General features: G+C 44.8%; 1 protein-coding gene across 1 annotated transcript; it reads right to left on the reverse strand.

Annotated features, from left to right (window-relative positions):
* Window positions 1-110: 110 nt before the first annotated feature.
* Window positions 111-9,967, reverse strand: LOC308664586 (uncharacterized protein). The gene is made up of 6 exons (XM_081321961.1): window positions 8,652-9,967; window positions 8,098-8,268; window positions 7,754-7,885; window positions 6,892-7,058; window positions 6,045-6,293; window positions 111-3,426 (listed from the first exon to the last, which is right to left on the reverse strand). The coding sequence occupies exons 2-6, from the start codon at window positions 8,150-8,152 to the stop codon at window positions 3,229-3,231; spliced, it is 801 nt and encodes a 266-aa protein (XP_081178087.1). The 5' UTR covers window positions 8,153-8,268; window positions 8,652-9,967; the 3' UTR covers window positions 111-3,228.
* Between the last annotated feature and the right edge of the window lie 7,766 nt (window positions 9,968-17,733).

The raw sequence follows: 17,733 nt of genomic DNA on the forward strand, positions 1-17,733 counted from the left end.
GCAACCTTGGCTCTTTTATGACTCATGGACTTCAACTCCCAGAATTCCTGAGTCAAAGAGCCAAGGTTGCCTACCCCTGGACTAGGTAGTAACTGACTGAAAGTCCTCGTTCAACTATTGTGTTGGTGAGAAGAGCAAGGTTCGTAAAGTGCCAGTCTTACTAATAATTATGAATCTGATTTTTATTTATATCTGGCGGTAATAAAATTAACAAGGCAAGGGCAGAAATTCATTGTGGGTGGAAATGGTAGGATAGAGAAAGATGAACTTTGCCTTTTCACCTTTACTAGCTGTATGGGGAATTGAGAGTTATTATTTACTTGGGGCCCTATAGCAGAGGAAGGTAATCTTGGCCTGAGTGAGCAGAATGCTAGAAAGCCTACCAGGTGCTTTAGATCAGGGGTCCCCAGCCTGTGGGCCACTACCGGACCGTGGCCTCTTGGCCACCAGACCGCGGGACAGGGTAGCCAGTGCGCACACTCACCCCCACTCGCGCTAGCGCATGTCCGTGGCAAAAATGAAGCATGGTATGGTGCGAAAGTGGGGTGCGGCACGGCATGAAAACGGCAGGGCTAGCGAGGATCACGTGGATGCTAGCACCGTACCGTTTGTGCGCACATGCATATAAAATGCTTCCCCCTCCCTTTCCCTCCGGTATACCAACCGAGAAAGGTTGGGGACCTCTATTCTAGTCCAACCCCCTGCTCAGGCAGGAAACCCTATACCATTTCAGATCAGTGGTTGTCCAATCTCTTCTTTAAAATCTCTGGTGTTGGAGCACCCACAGTGTCTGGAGACAAGTTGTTCCACTGATTAATTGCGCTAACTGTCAGGAAGCTTCTCCTTAGTTCCAGGTTGCTTCTCTCCTTGATTAGTTTCCATCCGTTGCTTCTTGTCCTGCTTTCATTATGCTTTTGAGAATAGGTTGACTCTTCTTTGTGGCAGCCCCTTAGAATTAGATTGAAGCATCAGACTCATGTTGCAAAAATCAAGATAGCCACTAGATGGAAGCGAAAGGATAGGAAACCATTTAACTTTTCCGTTATCTATTGGCCTGCAGCTCACATCCAGTAGCCCTATTTGTGTTGAATCATAAAAGTGCATGATAATCAATTGAAGGGAGCTGTTAGAAAAGTCCAGTGAAAACAGGTTGGTGATCCTCTGCTTATAGGAGGCAGATTTTGAAAACCAAAGGATTTTTGGATGAGGGAAGGAAAAAAAAAGTTTTCTGATGACGTTAGGCGTAGGATTCCTTAGTTATACCTTAAATCATATTCTTTGTATGAGACACTAAGAAAGAATCAGATAAGCCGCATGACAGCTTAGCATGATGTCTAAACCAGGCTGCCAATTTGTATGGGCAGCTGTGATCACTTGTTCTATGGAAAAATTGGTAATAAATAGCAGCCTCCTATTAACCTTTTCTCCTAAAGTACAGGTAGACTTTGCTTAACAACCACAGTGGAGGCCGACAACTCCATCAACTAAGCGGCACGGGCATTTAAGCAAGACATGTGAATGCAACTTGCAGTTTTACTGCCAGTTTCTCCATTGACTCTGCTTCTTGGAAAACTGAAGTGCAAAAAACAGCAGTCACTTAACTGGGACTCTGCCATAGTTGAAAATGCCTGCCATTTGTGACACGCTTGAATCCAGATCATGTGACTACAGGAATGCTGCAAAGGTGATAAGTGTGAGGACCAGTTGTAAGGTTACTCCTTCAGCACTGTCATAATTTCAAATGGTTCCTAAACAGGGCAATTGTCAAGTGAGAACTATGTGTATATCAGAATCCTTCCCCTTTCAAGTTTAATTATCCACAGGTGCTGTGTGTGCCTGTGTCTGTCTGAATCAGTCTTAATTGATGATTGCTTGGACAAGTCCTTGTGTTTTGTGGGTTTGTTTTTTTACTCAGAAGTAGTTTATCATTGCTTCTTAGGGCAGAGAGAGGGACTGGCCTAGTCACCCAATTGGCTTCATGCTTAAGGCAGAACTCATGGTCTCCCAATTTCTAGCCTGGTGACTTTAATTACTACCCAAAAGTGGCTTCTACATGCACATTATAGGTAGTTCTCAACTTAAGACCACAATTGGGACATTACGATGAATATTATAGGTAGTTCTTGATTTATGAGCACAATTGGGACTGGAATTTTGGTTGTTAAGTCGTGATCGTAAGTTGAGGCACCACATGATCAGATTTATATTTAAGAAAATTCGGGTGATAAGATAGCTTAAAATTCTGCAGCTGCAATTGTTGAAATAACAGAGAAATAATGACTTCAGTTAGAAATTAACGAGCACATTTAGCTCATTAGGAGTACACTGGATCACGATCACATCAGGATGATCCCAACGTCTAGCCCAAGTTCTTGACTCTTTCCAAAGCAGGAATAGGTAGCTGTGTTTCCTGAGTGCCAGATTCCCTCTGCAGCAGCAAGAGGGCATTAACCCACCCCTGTATTAATTCCAACGGTATTGGTGTCCATGTCAAGTAAACAGCCACAGTTGGAAACTGAGAACGGGTTGGTTTTTTTTATTCAAGAGCTTGATTGCTTCAAAACTTGTTCTTCTCACCCACTTCTGTCTCACCAGGATACTCTTGAGGATTATAGGAGAAAAATATGAGGGGGAAATTGATATATGCATGTGGTGATGGTGGGGAGATTTCTATACACAAGAGAGCAGTACATGTTGTACATTAGGGTAGATGCTTTACACTTGTACTTTACACTTGTACTTTCTCCATTGGGGTAGATATTTTACTCCTTTGCACTTGTGTCCTCTCCACTGTGCATTGCCTACTCTCCCTAGCATTACTTTACCCTAGAGGTCTGTTTCTCACCCCCACCCCCATCCCCCCAAATATATTCTGACTTATAGCTGGAATCTTCCAGTCTCATCTCCCACCTGTGTTCTAACATTTTCTCATCTCTGTTTATGTTTAACAATATGCAAGAACCAACTCTGGCACATGTGCTTCTCTTTTTTGCCTTGGAAACTTGAATTACTTTGTAGAGTCCACTGTAGACAAATTACTAGGAGAGTTTCTCCCTACTATGGCGACCTCCAGCAACAGTATCATATCCACCCATGGGATGACTGTTGGTGTTAATTGCATCTGGGTCCCTCAGAGCCAAAAAAAAACCTCCTTGGAGGATAGGGCCTCTGGTTACAGAACGAGGCTCTGGACCTTGTAGACACCCCCCAAGACAGTGCCCACCATAATCAGTCATCCTGCTGTAGTTCCTGTTGGTGCCTACTCTGATACCACAACATGGTGGGAAGATTTTGGCAGCCCTGGTAGCGACGCTGGCGTTCTTCCTCTCCTAAGGGTGGCACAGAATGGCAAGGGGCTCCTGCTAACGTGACATTGAGCAACTGGACTGGAGTACCAGAGGCGAAGACTGCAGACCACGAACCCACCTATAAAAACAGGAGAAACTGGCTTCACTATGAAGGGTAGTTGATAACCTCCAGAATCAATTTCATTGGGTTCCTTCAGTTCATGACTTTAACCTTGTATATCAGGGGTATCAAAATGGCCGCCCGTGGGCTGGATGTGTCCCACGCAGGCCCTGCCCACTCCGGCTCCGCAAAGGTTAAAAAAAATGTTGCGATATGTCATGTGACGCGATCGAGTTTGACACCCATGTTGTATATCATCACCCTGTAAAGCTATTCAGTAAAAAAAAAAATCCCGATCATCATAGGTTTTCCTCTGCTTTCAGTTGTGCAGACTTTAAGAAAAATTTCCTTGTTTGGGAGCAGAACGTTAATTGCACACATTTCACTTACATCTTTTGGAAAAATTAGTTGCAACTTAAGTTACCACCGATTACAACTAAATATAAGTCACTGAATTTAAACACTTATGGTTGAAATACTGTTTCCAGTTAGGCACGTCCAACATTTTAGCAGAACTTAAAAATGTAAGATGTAATAAACCCAAGTTCTCCATCCAAATGACCTCAAATTCTCCATCCAGTTCACACCAAAAGACTACTTTGCTGGCTATTTCTGCAGGCCTAGCATTTATTTATTTTTTTCAGTGCAGAGATTCTGAAACCAGATGAACTCAGTGGCGTAGCGTGGGGGGTGCAGGGGGGGGCCGGCCGCACCGGGCGCAACATCTGGGGGGGGCACGCTCACACTCGCAGCTCTCTGCCCCTGCCTGGCTCACTCACTCTCACTGCAGTGCTGGCTGTGCGAATCCGATCCGAGCCGCTGGGTCGCCGCCCACTGTGGAGGGGGGGTGCAAATTACTTGCCTTGCCCCGGGTGCTGACAACCCACGCTACGCCACTGGATGAACTATAACATTATGCTAAATGTAACCATCTTCAGAGGGGAGTATAACCATGGTTTACTACTGGACTGACATAACATGGGTTGGTTTGCAGAATCCAATAAGCTAAAATATAGTTAGCGTTTCGTTTGCAATAGTGGGGAATATCTGTAGCTCGGGTGTAGGATGAGGGTGAAGGTTCGTTCTCCGAGCTTGAGGGTTGGTTTCCGAACATTTGGCATCAGTGTGGGTGATGATTTGGGATTGTGGCGTTTGACCGCTAGCCAGTGTTCATGGATCCTGGTTTTTAACTGACGTGATGTTTGTCCCACGTAGAAGTGGTTGCAAATCCCTAACGGCTACCTATACTGACACCAAACAACACCAGTTCAATTGGAGCAACGCTAAAATCATCAGCCATACTACCACCCACCACACTCAGGTTGTTCGAAGCCTGGCACTCCACAAGCAATTCCATTAACAGACGTATTGATCTACAACCAGCATATGAACCCCTCAGAATCCAAATCAATGACCCTGACCTGATATAATCTCCCCATCACAAGACTCGTCACCAGCCTCCCACTGATGACTCACTCCTGACCCACTAATTCACACCTTCCAACGACTCAGACTTGAAGCACCTCCCCATCACAAGCCTCTCTCTGATAACTCACACCTGGCCCATCACGAGACCCTCCCTTGACACTCCCACACCCGAAGCCCCTATGTAAGTAGAACACTGACACAGACATCCACTAAACTGAAGCTGAAGGTGTTGCCTAGCCTGGTAACGAAACGTTCGGAAACCAACCCTCAAGCTCGGAGAACGAACCTTCACTCTCGTAGTCTTTTGTTCCATGTGCCAGGCAAATATAGCCTGTATCTGTTACGTTGCCATTCAAGAGCACTTGACTATATACTCTAGAGACAGCATTCTTGCCAATCACCCATACGTACAGCACATGCTGCTTCAGAAGAGATTGGATTTCAGTTTCAGATGATGAGAAACCGGCTTATCTATACAAAAAAGGGTAATGTGCTGTAACGTGCCACTTTTCATTGTGCAAAGTAGCCAATTTACTCCCAAAGACAGATCTGTTCCCATCTTCCCCACTGTGCAGTTGGAAGAAAACTGTGGTCAGCCATCCTGTTAACAATTCTATCCCAGTTGCTAAAAGCCACCCTGGGTGAAGTTCCTGTTGTCAAATCCCCTCTTTTAAGGAGGTCTGTCTGGTGGGTCCAAGAAGAAGGGCCTTCTCTGTGGTGGTTCCCTCTCTGTAGAACATCATCTCTGCAGAAATGGTCCCCATTCTGACACCCTTTCAAAAGGCCCTGAAGAGATGATTTTGCCAATAGGCAGGGTGATATGGAGCCCACCAAGTAGTTGGTTTGATAGTTGTTGCCAGGAGGGTAAGGGTTATTAGGTTTTGTATTGTGGTTTTATTTCTGCAAGCCGCCTGGAATCACTGTCATGCGTTGGGCGCCATACAAATTTTCTTAAATAAATGTCCCTGTTGTAAAATCATCTGAAATTCCAACATTAATATTGGATTTTGATATTATTTTCATTGCTTTACACTTTGTTTAGAATTGACAATCTTCAATCTAAGAGATGACAACTTGTCAGAGCACATGCTTTGCATGTAGAGAGCCCCTGTTTAAATCTTTGACACGCCTGCTTAAAAGAGACAGCAGATGGTGCAAAAGACTTCAGATCGAGCCTCTTATATTCTTATACCTATTAATGTCCTTACCGGCAAGGTATGCTGAAGTAGACACTGGTCAGGTTGCAGTCCTGCCCAGAATTCAGCAAAAGCTGAGCCACTTCGGAGGGCAGTGGTGCTATGTACCAACACTACATTGGGATGGCGCTGCGATGCCTGAAGCTTCTTTACCAATGGCCCTGGATAGCTCTGGTCAAGAAAGAGCAAGACCCGGCGGGCATTGCAACTTTCCAAGTCTGTTAAGAGCTCTGAGATGGCGTACCGCTCCTTAGGATCAGCCTGTTGTGGGGGGAAAGGGCAGCTCATTAGCACCGACTCCTCTGTCCCGGCTCCCCCCACCTGAACTCCACGGTCCAGAGATCAAGGGAATTTTCCCACCCTGAAGTTAAAAGAAGCTGGATTAAGCTGGAAAGAGCAAGCCAGGGCCAGCACCCTCTGCAAAAAACTGCTGTTGCCTTTCTCCCTGCAGGCAAGGATGAAAGAGCTAGATGGGCCTTTGAAGGGGACAAATGAGAAGAGAGGGCTGGAGTCTACCTGCAAGTCTGTCAGCTTCTCCCTCCTGTTGGGTTGCCCAGAACACGTTGGGACAGGTGAGGATATCCCCTCCTCCTTCCACAAGTCCGATTCACTTCACTGTCCATTTCCAGCCAATGAAACCCTCACCACATGCAAATGGCCAAACAGAGACCTATCTAGGGACTTACTTATATAAGCTAATGATGATAGGGGAGTTTGGCTTAGCTGTAAAAATCATTCCTCAAAAGAGCTAGGTGGCAGGCTAAATCACTTCTTTATGGCCTAAGCGGCCTCAAACAGCCGTTCCTTGTTTTCAGTGTGGATCCACCCCACCAATCAATTCCCACCAGACCCTACTCACAATGCCATTATGGTTAGCATCCCACAAGAACATGGTGCCATCACTGGAAGCTGGACTGTTGAGGTAGAGTACCAGAGTGTCAGCACAGTGCAAGCTACGGCAGATAAGTGCCAAGTGGGACCGGATTACCAACTTCTCTGTGGCTGGTTGCACATTTCCCATCTCCACTGCAGAAAGAAGATGGGGAAGGGCCAGCTGACATTACTCTTCTTTTGGTGGGTGTTTCCCCACCCAATCCCTCCCATTGTCTACTCTATTTACAGCTCTAATTTCCAAGGGTCATTCATGCCTCCTTTGTGGAAAAGACCTATCGATCCAATGGTTGTCTTCTCAAAGACATGCCATCTGGAGCCAATTGTGGGTTGGTACTGATAATATATCTTTCAGTGGCCATGGGGAAGTGGAATTTGGAAATGCAAGAACTGATTTGGAATCCTGATGGTAATTAGTGGGAAGTTGTATCTCCATGTGAGTGAGTATATATTTGTATAGTAAACTGACAGAAAACTGAGCAGCATCACAGAATAACACCCACAGTTACTACAACATTGGACTTCCAGTGTCCCAACTTTGCTAAACTCTGTGTTCCCAGAGTGGGACTGCAAAGCTACCTCCACATCCACAGATGATCCACCCAAGAGTGTCTTCTTCAAATCCAAAGGGCTACAGTATGTATGGTGGGAAGGAGAGGAGGAGGAGGAGAAAGAGAAAGGAACTGCTGTTGAAAAACAGGGGGTTCCCCACCTCGGAACACACCACAAACACGGTTAACACCGAGAAGCTCTCCTTTCTGTCGATCCCACACCCCTCCACATTAGAGCAAGGGACTTTCTCGCCCCTTCTAGCTCACTTGTTTTAGTACCTGAAGCCTGTCCCTCATTGGCAAAGAAAGCCTTGATATGCTCTTGGCGGAAGCCATTTCGTCGAAGCATCTGGTAGAAAAGCAACAGGTTCTGGGCATGGTGGGGATAGGTGACCTGCTCCTGCCAGCCACCTGGAAGAGAATGACTGTCAATACTAAGCACCTTAAGCTAACATGCATCAAAACAATACAAGAGCTCCTATAGTCCCTGCCTGTATTCATCCTTCTACAAAAGATCTGTTGCAGTGGTCAAAAGGTTCAAACGCAACTCTCCATACCCCTTTCGCTGCCAATTCCATATGGGAATGAGCACCTCTTAGTAGCTCCCCAGCACCACTCCACACCTGCAATCAGTACGGCATGATCACATGTCTGATACATGCGGCACAACTTGTACATCGGAGCCTGCTGGCGATGACACCGCCGTGTATTCTTGTTGAGCTCGCAGTAGGCAGCTGTGGAACTGGAACTGACAAGAGGCAGCGGCTCTGGGCATGGACTGTACCCATGGAGATCTGTGAAAGGAAAAGAAACAGCGGAAATAGCAAGATCTTTGAAGCCGATCTACATGGGCTGAGGACGCAGGCAGCTTAACAAGGTCTGGTTTAAGAAAATTAAGAACTAGCTGCCCCAAAGTCTTAACTCATCCTGAATTTATCAGCATTGTCTATTACATTTTGCCTTCCAAAATTTCAAACTCTTCTACCTTTTCAATTTAGGCTTAGTCAGACATTCCTTCCTGCAGCCATCTTTTACGGATGGCGCTTTGGAGGGAAGAAGCAGCAGAATCAGGTTTAGATTATCAGAGAAAATGATTTATTGAAGGACAAAATGAAGGACAAAGTCTTTCTAGTCTCGTTGCCCTGTAACTCTCTCCAGACCCAGTGCAGACACCCACCTATGCAGTGCAATTTTTGCAGGTGTTTCAGATCCTGCGCGACCACTATCAGGGGCAGAAAATGTATCTCACAGAACCCTGTTGGTGGCTCTTCGTGGCGAATGCGTCCTGTTGAGCGCTGGCTCCGCCCCTTGCCACGTCCTGGCCTGCGCTTCAGCTGATTCTCACAGTGATTTCTCTGTACAGGAGTCAAGCATTCGAAGCTCCCTGCACAGAAGAAAATAAGCTCCTTTGATATAAAGCCCTCAGGTATTTTCCTGCAAAGGTCTGTTTAGTGACCTAAATGCATTGAACATCGGTGGGTTTCCAGGTTCAGTTCAAAGTGTTGGTTTTAATCTTTAAAGCCCAGGATAGTTTGACCTCCATATACCTTCTGACCTGCCTCTTCCATCTGGATATGCCTCGTTCTATGTGTTCTTCCTGAGAAATCGATGCTGAGGATCCCCACATTAAGTGTCGTGAAGGGAAGAACCGAGGGGCTTCTTCTGAGGGACAACTTTGAAACCAGCTTTGGAACCACTTTCCTTTGAGGTTGGCACTTTTTGGGCCTTCCGTGACGTACTCCAAATACCACTTTCTTCTATCGGGGTGTGGGTGCTCGTGCTCTTTGATTAAATTTGTAGGGTTGATTGTTGATTTTCAACTTTTTTACTGTTAGTATGTTGGGGTTAATATCTACCTGTTGGTTTTGGTGTTATTATAAATTGCCTTCAGTCTCTGGAGTGGGATGGTGTACAAGTAGCTCATATGTATAAAATAAATACTATAGCACTATTGGCTACTAGTACCAGAAGAACATTTTGAGGTTGATGTCAGCTTATGCCAAGCAACCTCTGCTCTTTTCTCTAGAAACATGAAATGAGCAAAAGTGAAATTACAATTGAGTTTGGTGCTATTGTTCCTCAGCTGTGCCTGAGCAAAATTAACAGTTATCCTAGGCATGTTTCTTTGTAAGTCCTACTGAATTCAGTGGGATTTGAATTTCTGGATCTATCCGTACAGTAGTATACGTTGAGTTGCTCATAATATTAGGTCAACCATTGCTAGCGTGTAACTGAAATACAGAAATCAAACACATAACAATAAGCAGATCCTTCCTTCCATCAAAGCAGCTGTCGCTAAATAACAATAAATGAATTTTAACCATTCCCCCATCACATTATAAATACAGGCACAATTAATGATCGGAACAATTAATTAGATGAACAGTACATTTTCAATCTGGGTTGACTGTTTCATAATGCCTTGCATCTTATTATTACTGAAGATGATCATCTGAGTCTGACAGTAGATTCCCCTGAGTTCTACTGGTAGCTAAGGCAGGCCTTTCTTGCCAATTAGGAAGAGCAAGACATCATAATCACTTATGATTATTTATGTATTTATTTATTTATTTATTTTGACTTATATACCGCCCTATTCCCGTAGGACTCAGGGCGGTTTACAGGGCAATTAAAATTATACCATACAAAAGTTAAAAAATTTAAAACAATTAATTAAATTTAAAGCCCAAAATTTAAAAAGTTAAAACCCAATTAAAACCCCTCAGTCTAGGCCCGACAGCTCAAAGAGCCAAGTTTTCAGGACCCACCAGCGGAGGTCGGAGGCAGTCCTAAGTTCCATCGGAAGTTGGTTCCAAAGGGCAGGCGCACCCACAGAGAAGGCCCTCTCTCTGGGAGTCACCCGCCGGCAGTCCTTCACCGGCGGTACCCTAAGAAGGCCCTCCCTGTGGGAGCGCACAAGACGATGCTTCCTTAACTTCTGACATTGTTGTGGGGAAAGGTTTGGCCATGCCAATCTTTTCTCCCTTGTCTGTCTGTCTGTCTTTCTGTCTGTCTGTCTATATCATCTATCTATTTTTATCAGCTATTTTTGGATCAGTGTTGATTCCTAGCAACCACCTAGACTAGTTCCTGCAGTGTTTTTGGCATGATTTTCAGAAGTGGTTTGCCATTACCTCCTTCCTAGGGCTGAAAGAAAATGACTACTAGACCAAGGTCATCCAGCTAGTTTCATGCTTAGCGTGGGACTAGAATTCACCATCTCCCACTTTCCAGCCTGCTATACTAACTATCATATACTGAACTGGCTCTTTTTGTTATATTATCCTAATTGTTCTCCCTTAGCGAGAAACAATATGATTTTAGATACAGAATGGTCTTTTTAAGGATTTGTAATCTTATAATAAATGGCTATGGGGCCATCTGCCGCCAAGTAAAAAAAAAGGTAAGATGGGGGCCACAACTGTGTGATCAAAGCCTCACTCCTTTTTTTACATTTGTTACAATGCACTTTTTAAAAAGTTGGGCTTCAGTTGTATGGCCATGGATGACATTTTGACTATATGACTATTATTGCTTTCCCTGCAGATGCCTCATTTGATGAAAGAAGTATATATTATGGATCTTTATTTTAACTGACTTTGCAAATTCTAGACTCATTGCCTTATATAGCATAAACACAAAACAATTTGAAGATTTTTTTACACTGCTTGAAAGTTCCATTTTAAGGTCTGATTTCAACCACCTATAAATAATACCTCTTATTTTAAGAAATGTCTGATAATCCTTCTGGAAAAAAGATATTTTCCTTTTCAATAGCAGACTCACATTAAAATTTTCTGTAATCTGAACACTCCTTTAAAACAATTTCAACAAAGTAAGCTTTCCGTCCATGTGAATGAGAGGCATTTAAATACTGAGCCCTGGATACCAGCACCCATGAATCCTAAATTATTTGCCAATCTAGTAAAGGAAATTCCTTTATAATCCCAATTAGCACTTAAGTCTATGCCAGATCTCCACCCCACCCTACCCATAAATCAGTAGAGAACATTATTAATCAAATTTAGGGAATCATTAAAAACAAACTCTTGGAATACTGTGTACAGTGACCGCATCCGAAAAGAATATTTTATTGCAATTTTGGTTGCAAGAATGGATATATAAAATTATGAGGGGATTAGATTGGTTTCTTTGTAAGGGAAACCTACAGTCTGTGGTGTTTCAAAAAATTAATTTCTGGAAGAACATGGCAGAGTATAATTATTCACAACATGATTTTGCCACTATTTCATAATTTATTCCCTAGAGCTTCAGATGACAAAAGATCTTGTGCTATTCAATTGTAGAGCACACTGCCTCTAGGCAGAAAAATATAAGCATAAACTAAGTCAAATTCATGAAGTACATAAAACTTACTGGTGATTGCAAGTCATGATGATTATATTTTCTCCAATCTAGGAATATTATGTCTTGAAGCACCAATTTTCAAGTGGAAGTGGCTACTGCATTCACATTCTGTTAGGTGATTTTCCAGAAGATGCTAAACTAGGTAGTTCCATTACCTGATCCAGTAAATGGAATTGGTCATATTCGGAGCCACTATACGCAACAATCTTGTCTCTTGTATTTTTCTAATGCCATCTAGGAAAGCATCATGGAATATCTAGCAAGACCATCTAGAGGCAGATAAAAGCAAGTGGTGTATCAACCATCCAGAAAAAACTAATCTGGGAATAGGTCAAAGAGCATGACCTAAGGGAATGAAAAGCTGAGCACAAAATCTAAACTCTACTGTCCTCAAACATGACAAATCCTGATAGAAGAATGACTATAGCACATTGCTTTCTAAATTGCTACATTCTAATAGTCACTGGAGAAGAGCCTAATGCTGGGAAAGATTGAGGGCAAGAGAAGAAGGGGACGACAGAGAATGAGGTGGCTGGATGGAGTCACTGAAGCAGTAGGCATGAGCTTAAATGGACTCCAGAAGATGGTAGAGGACAGGAAGGCCTGGAGGAACATTGTCCATAGGGTCGCGATGGGTCGGACACGACTTCGCAACTAACAACAACAACAATAGTTATAAATGACAGCCAGTTTGGCGTAGCGGTTAAGGTATCAGGCTAAAGACTATGAGTTCAAATTTTGCCTAAGGCACCAAGCCAGCTGGGTGACCTTGGGCCAATCACTCTCAGCCAGGGCTTTTTTTCTCATAGAATCAGAACGGAGTTCCGGCACCTTTTTTGGATGGAACCTTGTAGGGTAGGCAAGGTGGGTTGTATGACGTGTGAGTTCCGGCACCTTTTTCTTTTACAAAAAAAGCACTGCTCTCAGCCCAAGGAAAAAGGCGCTGGGGCTTCTGAAATCTTGCCAAGAAAGCTGCAGGGACCTGCCCAGGCAGTCACTAGGAGTCACCGCTGCCTCCAAGTCATAGACAAAAAATTATGACAACAGTTAATGCTAATGATAGGTAAGGTTCCCTTCTCGGAAAAAATTACAGCTCAAAATGGCAAGAGGCAGAACATAATTATTTTCACGCCTGGCCTGAACTTAAGATATTTCAAGTCTAATTCGGACTCCACCCAGGATACCTCGAGAGAAGGGACAGCTCGGTCCGCCGCTTCCATTCTTTTCATTTCACTCACCCAGGTAGAGGTGGTGGCGGCTGCGGCACCGACGCGGACTGATGTTGAAGTCAACGTAGAAGAGCAAGAGCGGGTGGCCGAAGTTGGTGCCCGGGCTGGGGTCCAGAACCAGGACGGCGTCTTGCCCGGCAGGTGCGAGGGCTCCTCGCTGTGGGCCGCCGCTCTGGTTCCGGCTGGAGACGAGCGGCCCGCTAGGCTTGTCTCCCCAGCCGTCGGGCAGGAGCGCCCGCACTTTTTGGCCCGGCCGGGCAGGCTCGGAGATGTAGACGGCAGGGCCCGGCCCTTGCGAGAGCCGCACCAAGCGCTGACACTGAGGCCGCGGCAAGAGCCCGCCGCGTTCAGGGCACTGAGTCGCCGCCACGTGTCTGAGCGCCGCCGCCGCCCAGCGCGCCACTCGCGCCTCGGAGAAGCGGCTCTCCGACGGGGCGGCGGCGGAGCAGGGCCAGGCCAGGGCGGCGGCGGCGGCAGCCAAGGTCAACAGTAGCGGTGCCATGGGGGAACTGGAGCCCTGGCGCAGCCGGGCAGGCTGTGTCTGGCCAGCAGGATTCCGAGTCCCCGCCCTGCCCCGGAGAAGGAGAAGGGGCGGACGGGCGCGCCTGTGGCTCTGGATGGTTCTTAGACTGCCTCCTTTGCGAGGAGCTACCCGTACCCCCCCCCCCGTCTCCTCGGGCCGTCTCTTCGACCGCAGGCTGCTAGCTGGAGCTGGGGCAGTTGCGCTCCTCGCCGGGCGACTTAAGAGGATCCAGGGCGGTCCGGTCCCTCCAGAGAAGGCAGACGTCGCGGGTCAACGGGGAGAAGCAAGCGAAGCAAGCCGCGGCTTAGCAGAAGACTGAACTCCTGCTCGGGAGAGCCAAAGTTGGAACCCTACCCAGATCAAACACTTAACACGGCCTCCAATCATGCGCAGACTGCTTTTTTTTTTCTTCATCACCACGCTGCCCCCCTGTCGGGCGCACAGACGGCTCGACAAACACGAATATTCGCCGGAAAGGCTTCTAGGCAGCCAAGTGTCCGTCTCAGCGCTCGGGTCCTTTATGCATTTGTCAGAAAATCAGTCTATTGCCTCTGAGTAGTAGAGGGAGCGGAGAAAGTTACGATCCTATGTTCCTGTCAGTTGACAAGTTAACCACCATTTGCCTCTTAGCGTGGTTTTAATGTTTCCTTGTAAGCAATGCATTCCAGATCGTGGAAATTGTTTTAGGGACCCATAGCTTTTAGAGGATGGTAAAGTCTCGTTTCTTCCCTTGCAGCCTGCATCAGCATCAAACGCCTTGGACACCGCATCAGCGTCTCTCGGTCATACGATGCTAGACATATCTTTCTCTCAGCTCGTTCTTAAAAAGTTTACCTTCGAATTCCAGAAAACAGGTTTTTTTTCCTGCTTGATGAGTCATGAGTACCCTCTCTCCCCCATACACCCCCCCCCCAAGCAAAGACTATTAGCTAAAGACAGATCTGTGAGAACAATTGGGAGCATGTCTTTGTCCTCGTGGTAAGATGTCACATCAACATAGCCAGTGTTCAGAACACTGTTCCTCGCTTTGCTTTGATTATTTTGTACCTTGGAGGTTTTAGCGTCATTTGGCGAGATCATAACCCGCCGAGAACCCTTGAGTGCGGCAGGAAGCAGTAACATAAATCAATACATAACAAAGTAGACCTGGTGGAAAATCCACTTGGGAAGCGAGTGAAATAAGATTAAACCAGCCCTGTTAATGGAAGCCGGAGCTGGCGAGTAGAAATGGTGGGTTTGTTTCCCCGAGGAAACGGGAAGTCCCGTCTAATCATATTTTCAGTTATTGTAAGCTAAAGGGGAACCTCAGGGAGGAATTGTTACGAGAACTGCAGCCAGGAAAAATTTCTGTTTCCTTTGGGAACTACAGTTGTGTGGACAACAATGTCTTTCTTGGGAAGAAGAGGGGTGGGGGTGACTTCCTACTGAGGCCCCACGCTTTTGCTACAGAAAATTAAATTACAAGTTGGACAAAGCAGCAAAAGCGCCCTCATCAGGGACTGAAGTGAGGGAGAGGAGGCTGTTGTGTCCCACCTCGAAAGATAACTTTTTTGCTTCCTCAGCATCTTCTGAAGCATCCGGTTAGCGTCTTCTTGCGGTTTCAGCTTATCTACGGGAGAGGGTGGAGCCTAATAAAGCCTTCACTTTCTTGGTACACCCCTTCCAGATGCGTTTTCCATACCAGCCATCCTAAACTCCAAAAGAGATTGGAGACAGAATCCATGCCATCCTGCTTAGCAATTTCAGGGAACTGCATGGATGGGCACGCTCATGCTGCTATTTTGGCAATAGTTCAAAACTGGTTTGCCATGGCTGATTTCCAAAATTTGTCTGACTTCCCAGTCTAGCCAATAGTTGTAGGATCTCCTAATGGTCTCTCATTCAAGTATTAAACAAATTAAGTTTCACAGGATCAGTTGAGGTGGGCTGGGTGTTTGTTCCTTTCTTGCCTGCCACTAAAGTTGGGTCTGACATGTTTGAAATATTCACTGCGTATAAAATTGATTAGTGTGGTTGGTATGATTAAAAAGTGGAGACAGAGATTAACAGAGGTAACTATTAACTGCCAATCAATAACCACAGCCCTAACCCATTTGTGTGTGTGTGTGTGAGAGAGAGAAACAAATGAAATAAGCAGATGGGCGATGGCTGTACTGCAGCACCTGTACCAGCTTCCCTGGTTGGCCTGCTGATGTGCTCGTTCCTCATTGCTACCATGGAAATAGTGCATCGGCCAGCCAGTCAGCAAGGCAGGACGATGCCTGTAAAGGGGCCTGTAAAGTAGAGCAGCTCTGGCATGAGGGATAGATGGGTGGAGGGGAGATTTCTTCAAAGGATGGTGGGAGATTTCTTCAAAAGGCAATCAAAAGGCTGGCTAGCGTTTCCTTACAAGGTCCCAGATTGAGAGAGAGAGAGAAATGGAAGCCCCAGAGTGCCGCTGAGGCTGGTTTCAAAGTGTCTTAAACCGCTGCTCTCCACAGTTAGGCTCTAAGAAATTATTTTGTCCTTTCACAACTAAAGATCACAATGGCTCCCCTACCTCTCCTTTAATGATTAACATCCTTGGTGCTCCAAGACAGATTAAGGAGTGGCCCACCTAAAATTGTTTTCACGTTTTGCAGTGGACTTTATGTTAGTAACCAGGATTTATTTGTATTCTTTCATTGCCACCTTGGCATAGAGTGGTTCTAGGCTTGGCCTCATCTTGGCCTGAGTCTTTAAAAAGCCTATGCTGCAAAAAAAAGTAGTTTTCCAGAATGTTCCAGTTTGTGGTACCCATTATTAAAATAGCTTTGGCTTATTAGGTGAACTTCAATTACTGGCATTTATGCATATTGAGCCACAAACTTTGCTTTAACATCTACAGTGGCTTAGTGCATTATTTGCATGGCACCGTTATCTGAGTAATTATCAGTCCTATGATTCGGTAAATACAAAATTCCCATATAGCAAGGAAAAAGGTTTTCTGTCTGTAACTTCTTAGAATTGAGAACTTTAAATACAAAGCTAATTTGCTCTTCTCCAGTCTTGCTGCTCAGATGTGTAGACTTCATTTCCAACTATTTTAAGCAATGGTCATGCTGGTTAAGGAATTCTGGGAGTTCATCTGCACGTCTGGAGATGTTGAAAGAAGGCTAAAACTATTTGTACCAGATGATCACTAAAACAATTCTGTGGAACCTCTGGGTGAATTTTCTCAAACATTGCTCAAGGGGAAAAAATCACCTTAACAAGCTTCCCTCCATCCCCTAAAGTGATCATTGTTAGTACATTTCAAATCTATTGTTATTTATGATTACCTCATTCTTGCCTCAACTAGTTAGTCTGTAATAAAGTCATCCTCATGCAGCATTTAGAGTAAATTTGGGGGTCTTTCTTTTTTTATCCACCAATATCTTTTGCACCCCAATCAATTAAGTTGGCTTATTTTGGCTGTCTTGTGCTCTTCCTCCTAAATGTGCTAGAGTTAGGAATTGACAATTGACAATTACCTCTGAAAATTAATTGCTGTAATCACAAAAAGAATATTGCACTAACTGAATATCTCCATGGCAGGCATGAGCTTTTTGACATGAGATTTTAACACTTATGGTGAGCAAAAAAAAGAACAAGAACCCAACACAATCAAATTGTGAAACACACTAACAGATAAATGCAGAATTAATTCCTATTCCATATCTAAAACATCTAATTTAGTATGAGCCTGACATTCAAAATGTGGTTTCTGACATTATTAATAAAAATATGAAAGAACAAAAGGCTTAAAATGTAGCCTGCAGGATGGCAAAACTAAATAGCAGCTTCTTTTATTGAAAACAGTGAGTAAAGAGCAGTGATGGGGAGTCTGTGGTCTTTCAGATGTTGAACACAACTACTAGCAGTCTATGCTAGCATGACAAATGTTGAAATGTGTTAGAAGCTGCAATTCAGCAGAATTTGCAAACCCACATGGTCTGTCTTTGAAAGGCACTGCTAGAAAACAAGAAAAGTGTACATCTTACAGGCTACATCAACCAAGAGTGCATGGTTTTTGCACAGAACAATATCGGGGAATGCTGCATTGTTAATAACGAAGATCTAAATTTCTTCTTTGGACATTTGCCATTTAAGTAAACCCAGCAAATATGGCCCAGTTCATT

The sequence above is a fragment of the Vipera berus genome, assembly GCF_964194415.1.
Source record: "Vipera berus genome assembly, chromosome: 1".
Classification (NCBI taxonomy): Eukaryota; Metazoa; Chordata; class Lepidosauria; order Squamata; family Viperidae; genus Vipera; species Vipera berus.

Coding starts and splice junctions, on each gene's coding strand:
- LOC308664586 (XM_081321961.1), bottom strand. CDS start 8,152: ATGTACAAGTTGTGCCGCATGTATCAGACATGTGATCATGCCGTACTG. Junction 7,059..7,753: donor CAATGAGGGACAGGCTTCAG/GTACTAAAACAA, acceptor TTCTTTCTGCAG/TGGAGATGGGAAATGTGCAA. Junction 6,294..6,891: donor ATGCTAACCATAATGGCATT/GTGAGTAGGGTC, acceptor CCCCCACAACAG/GCTGATCCTAAGGAGCGGTA.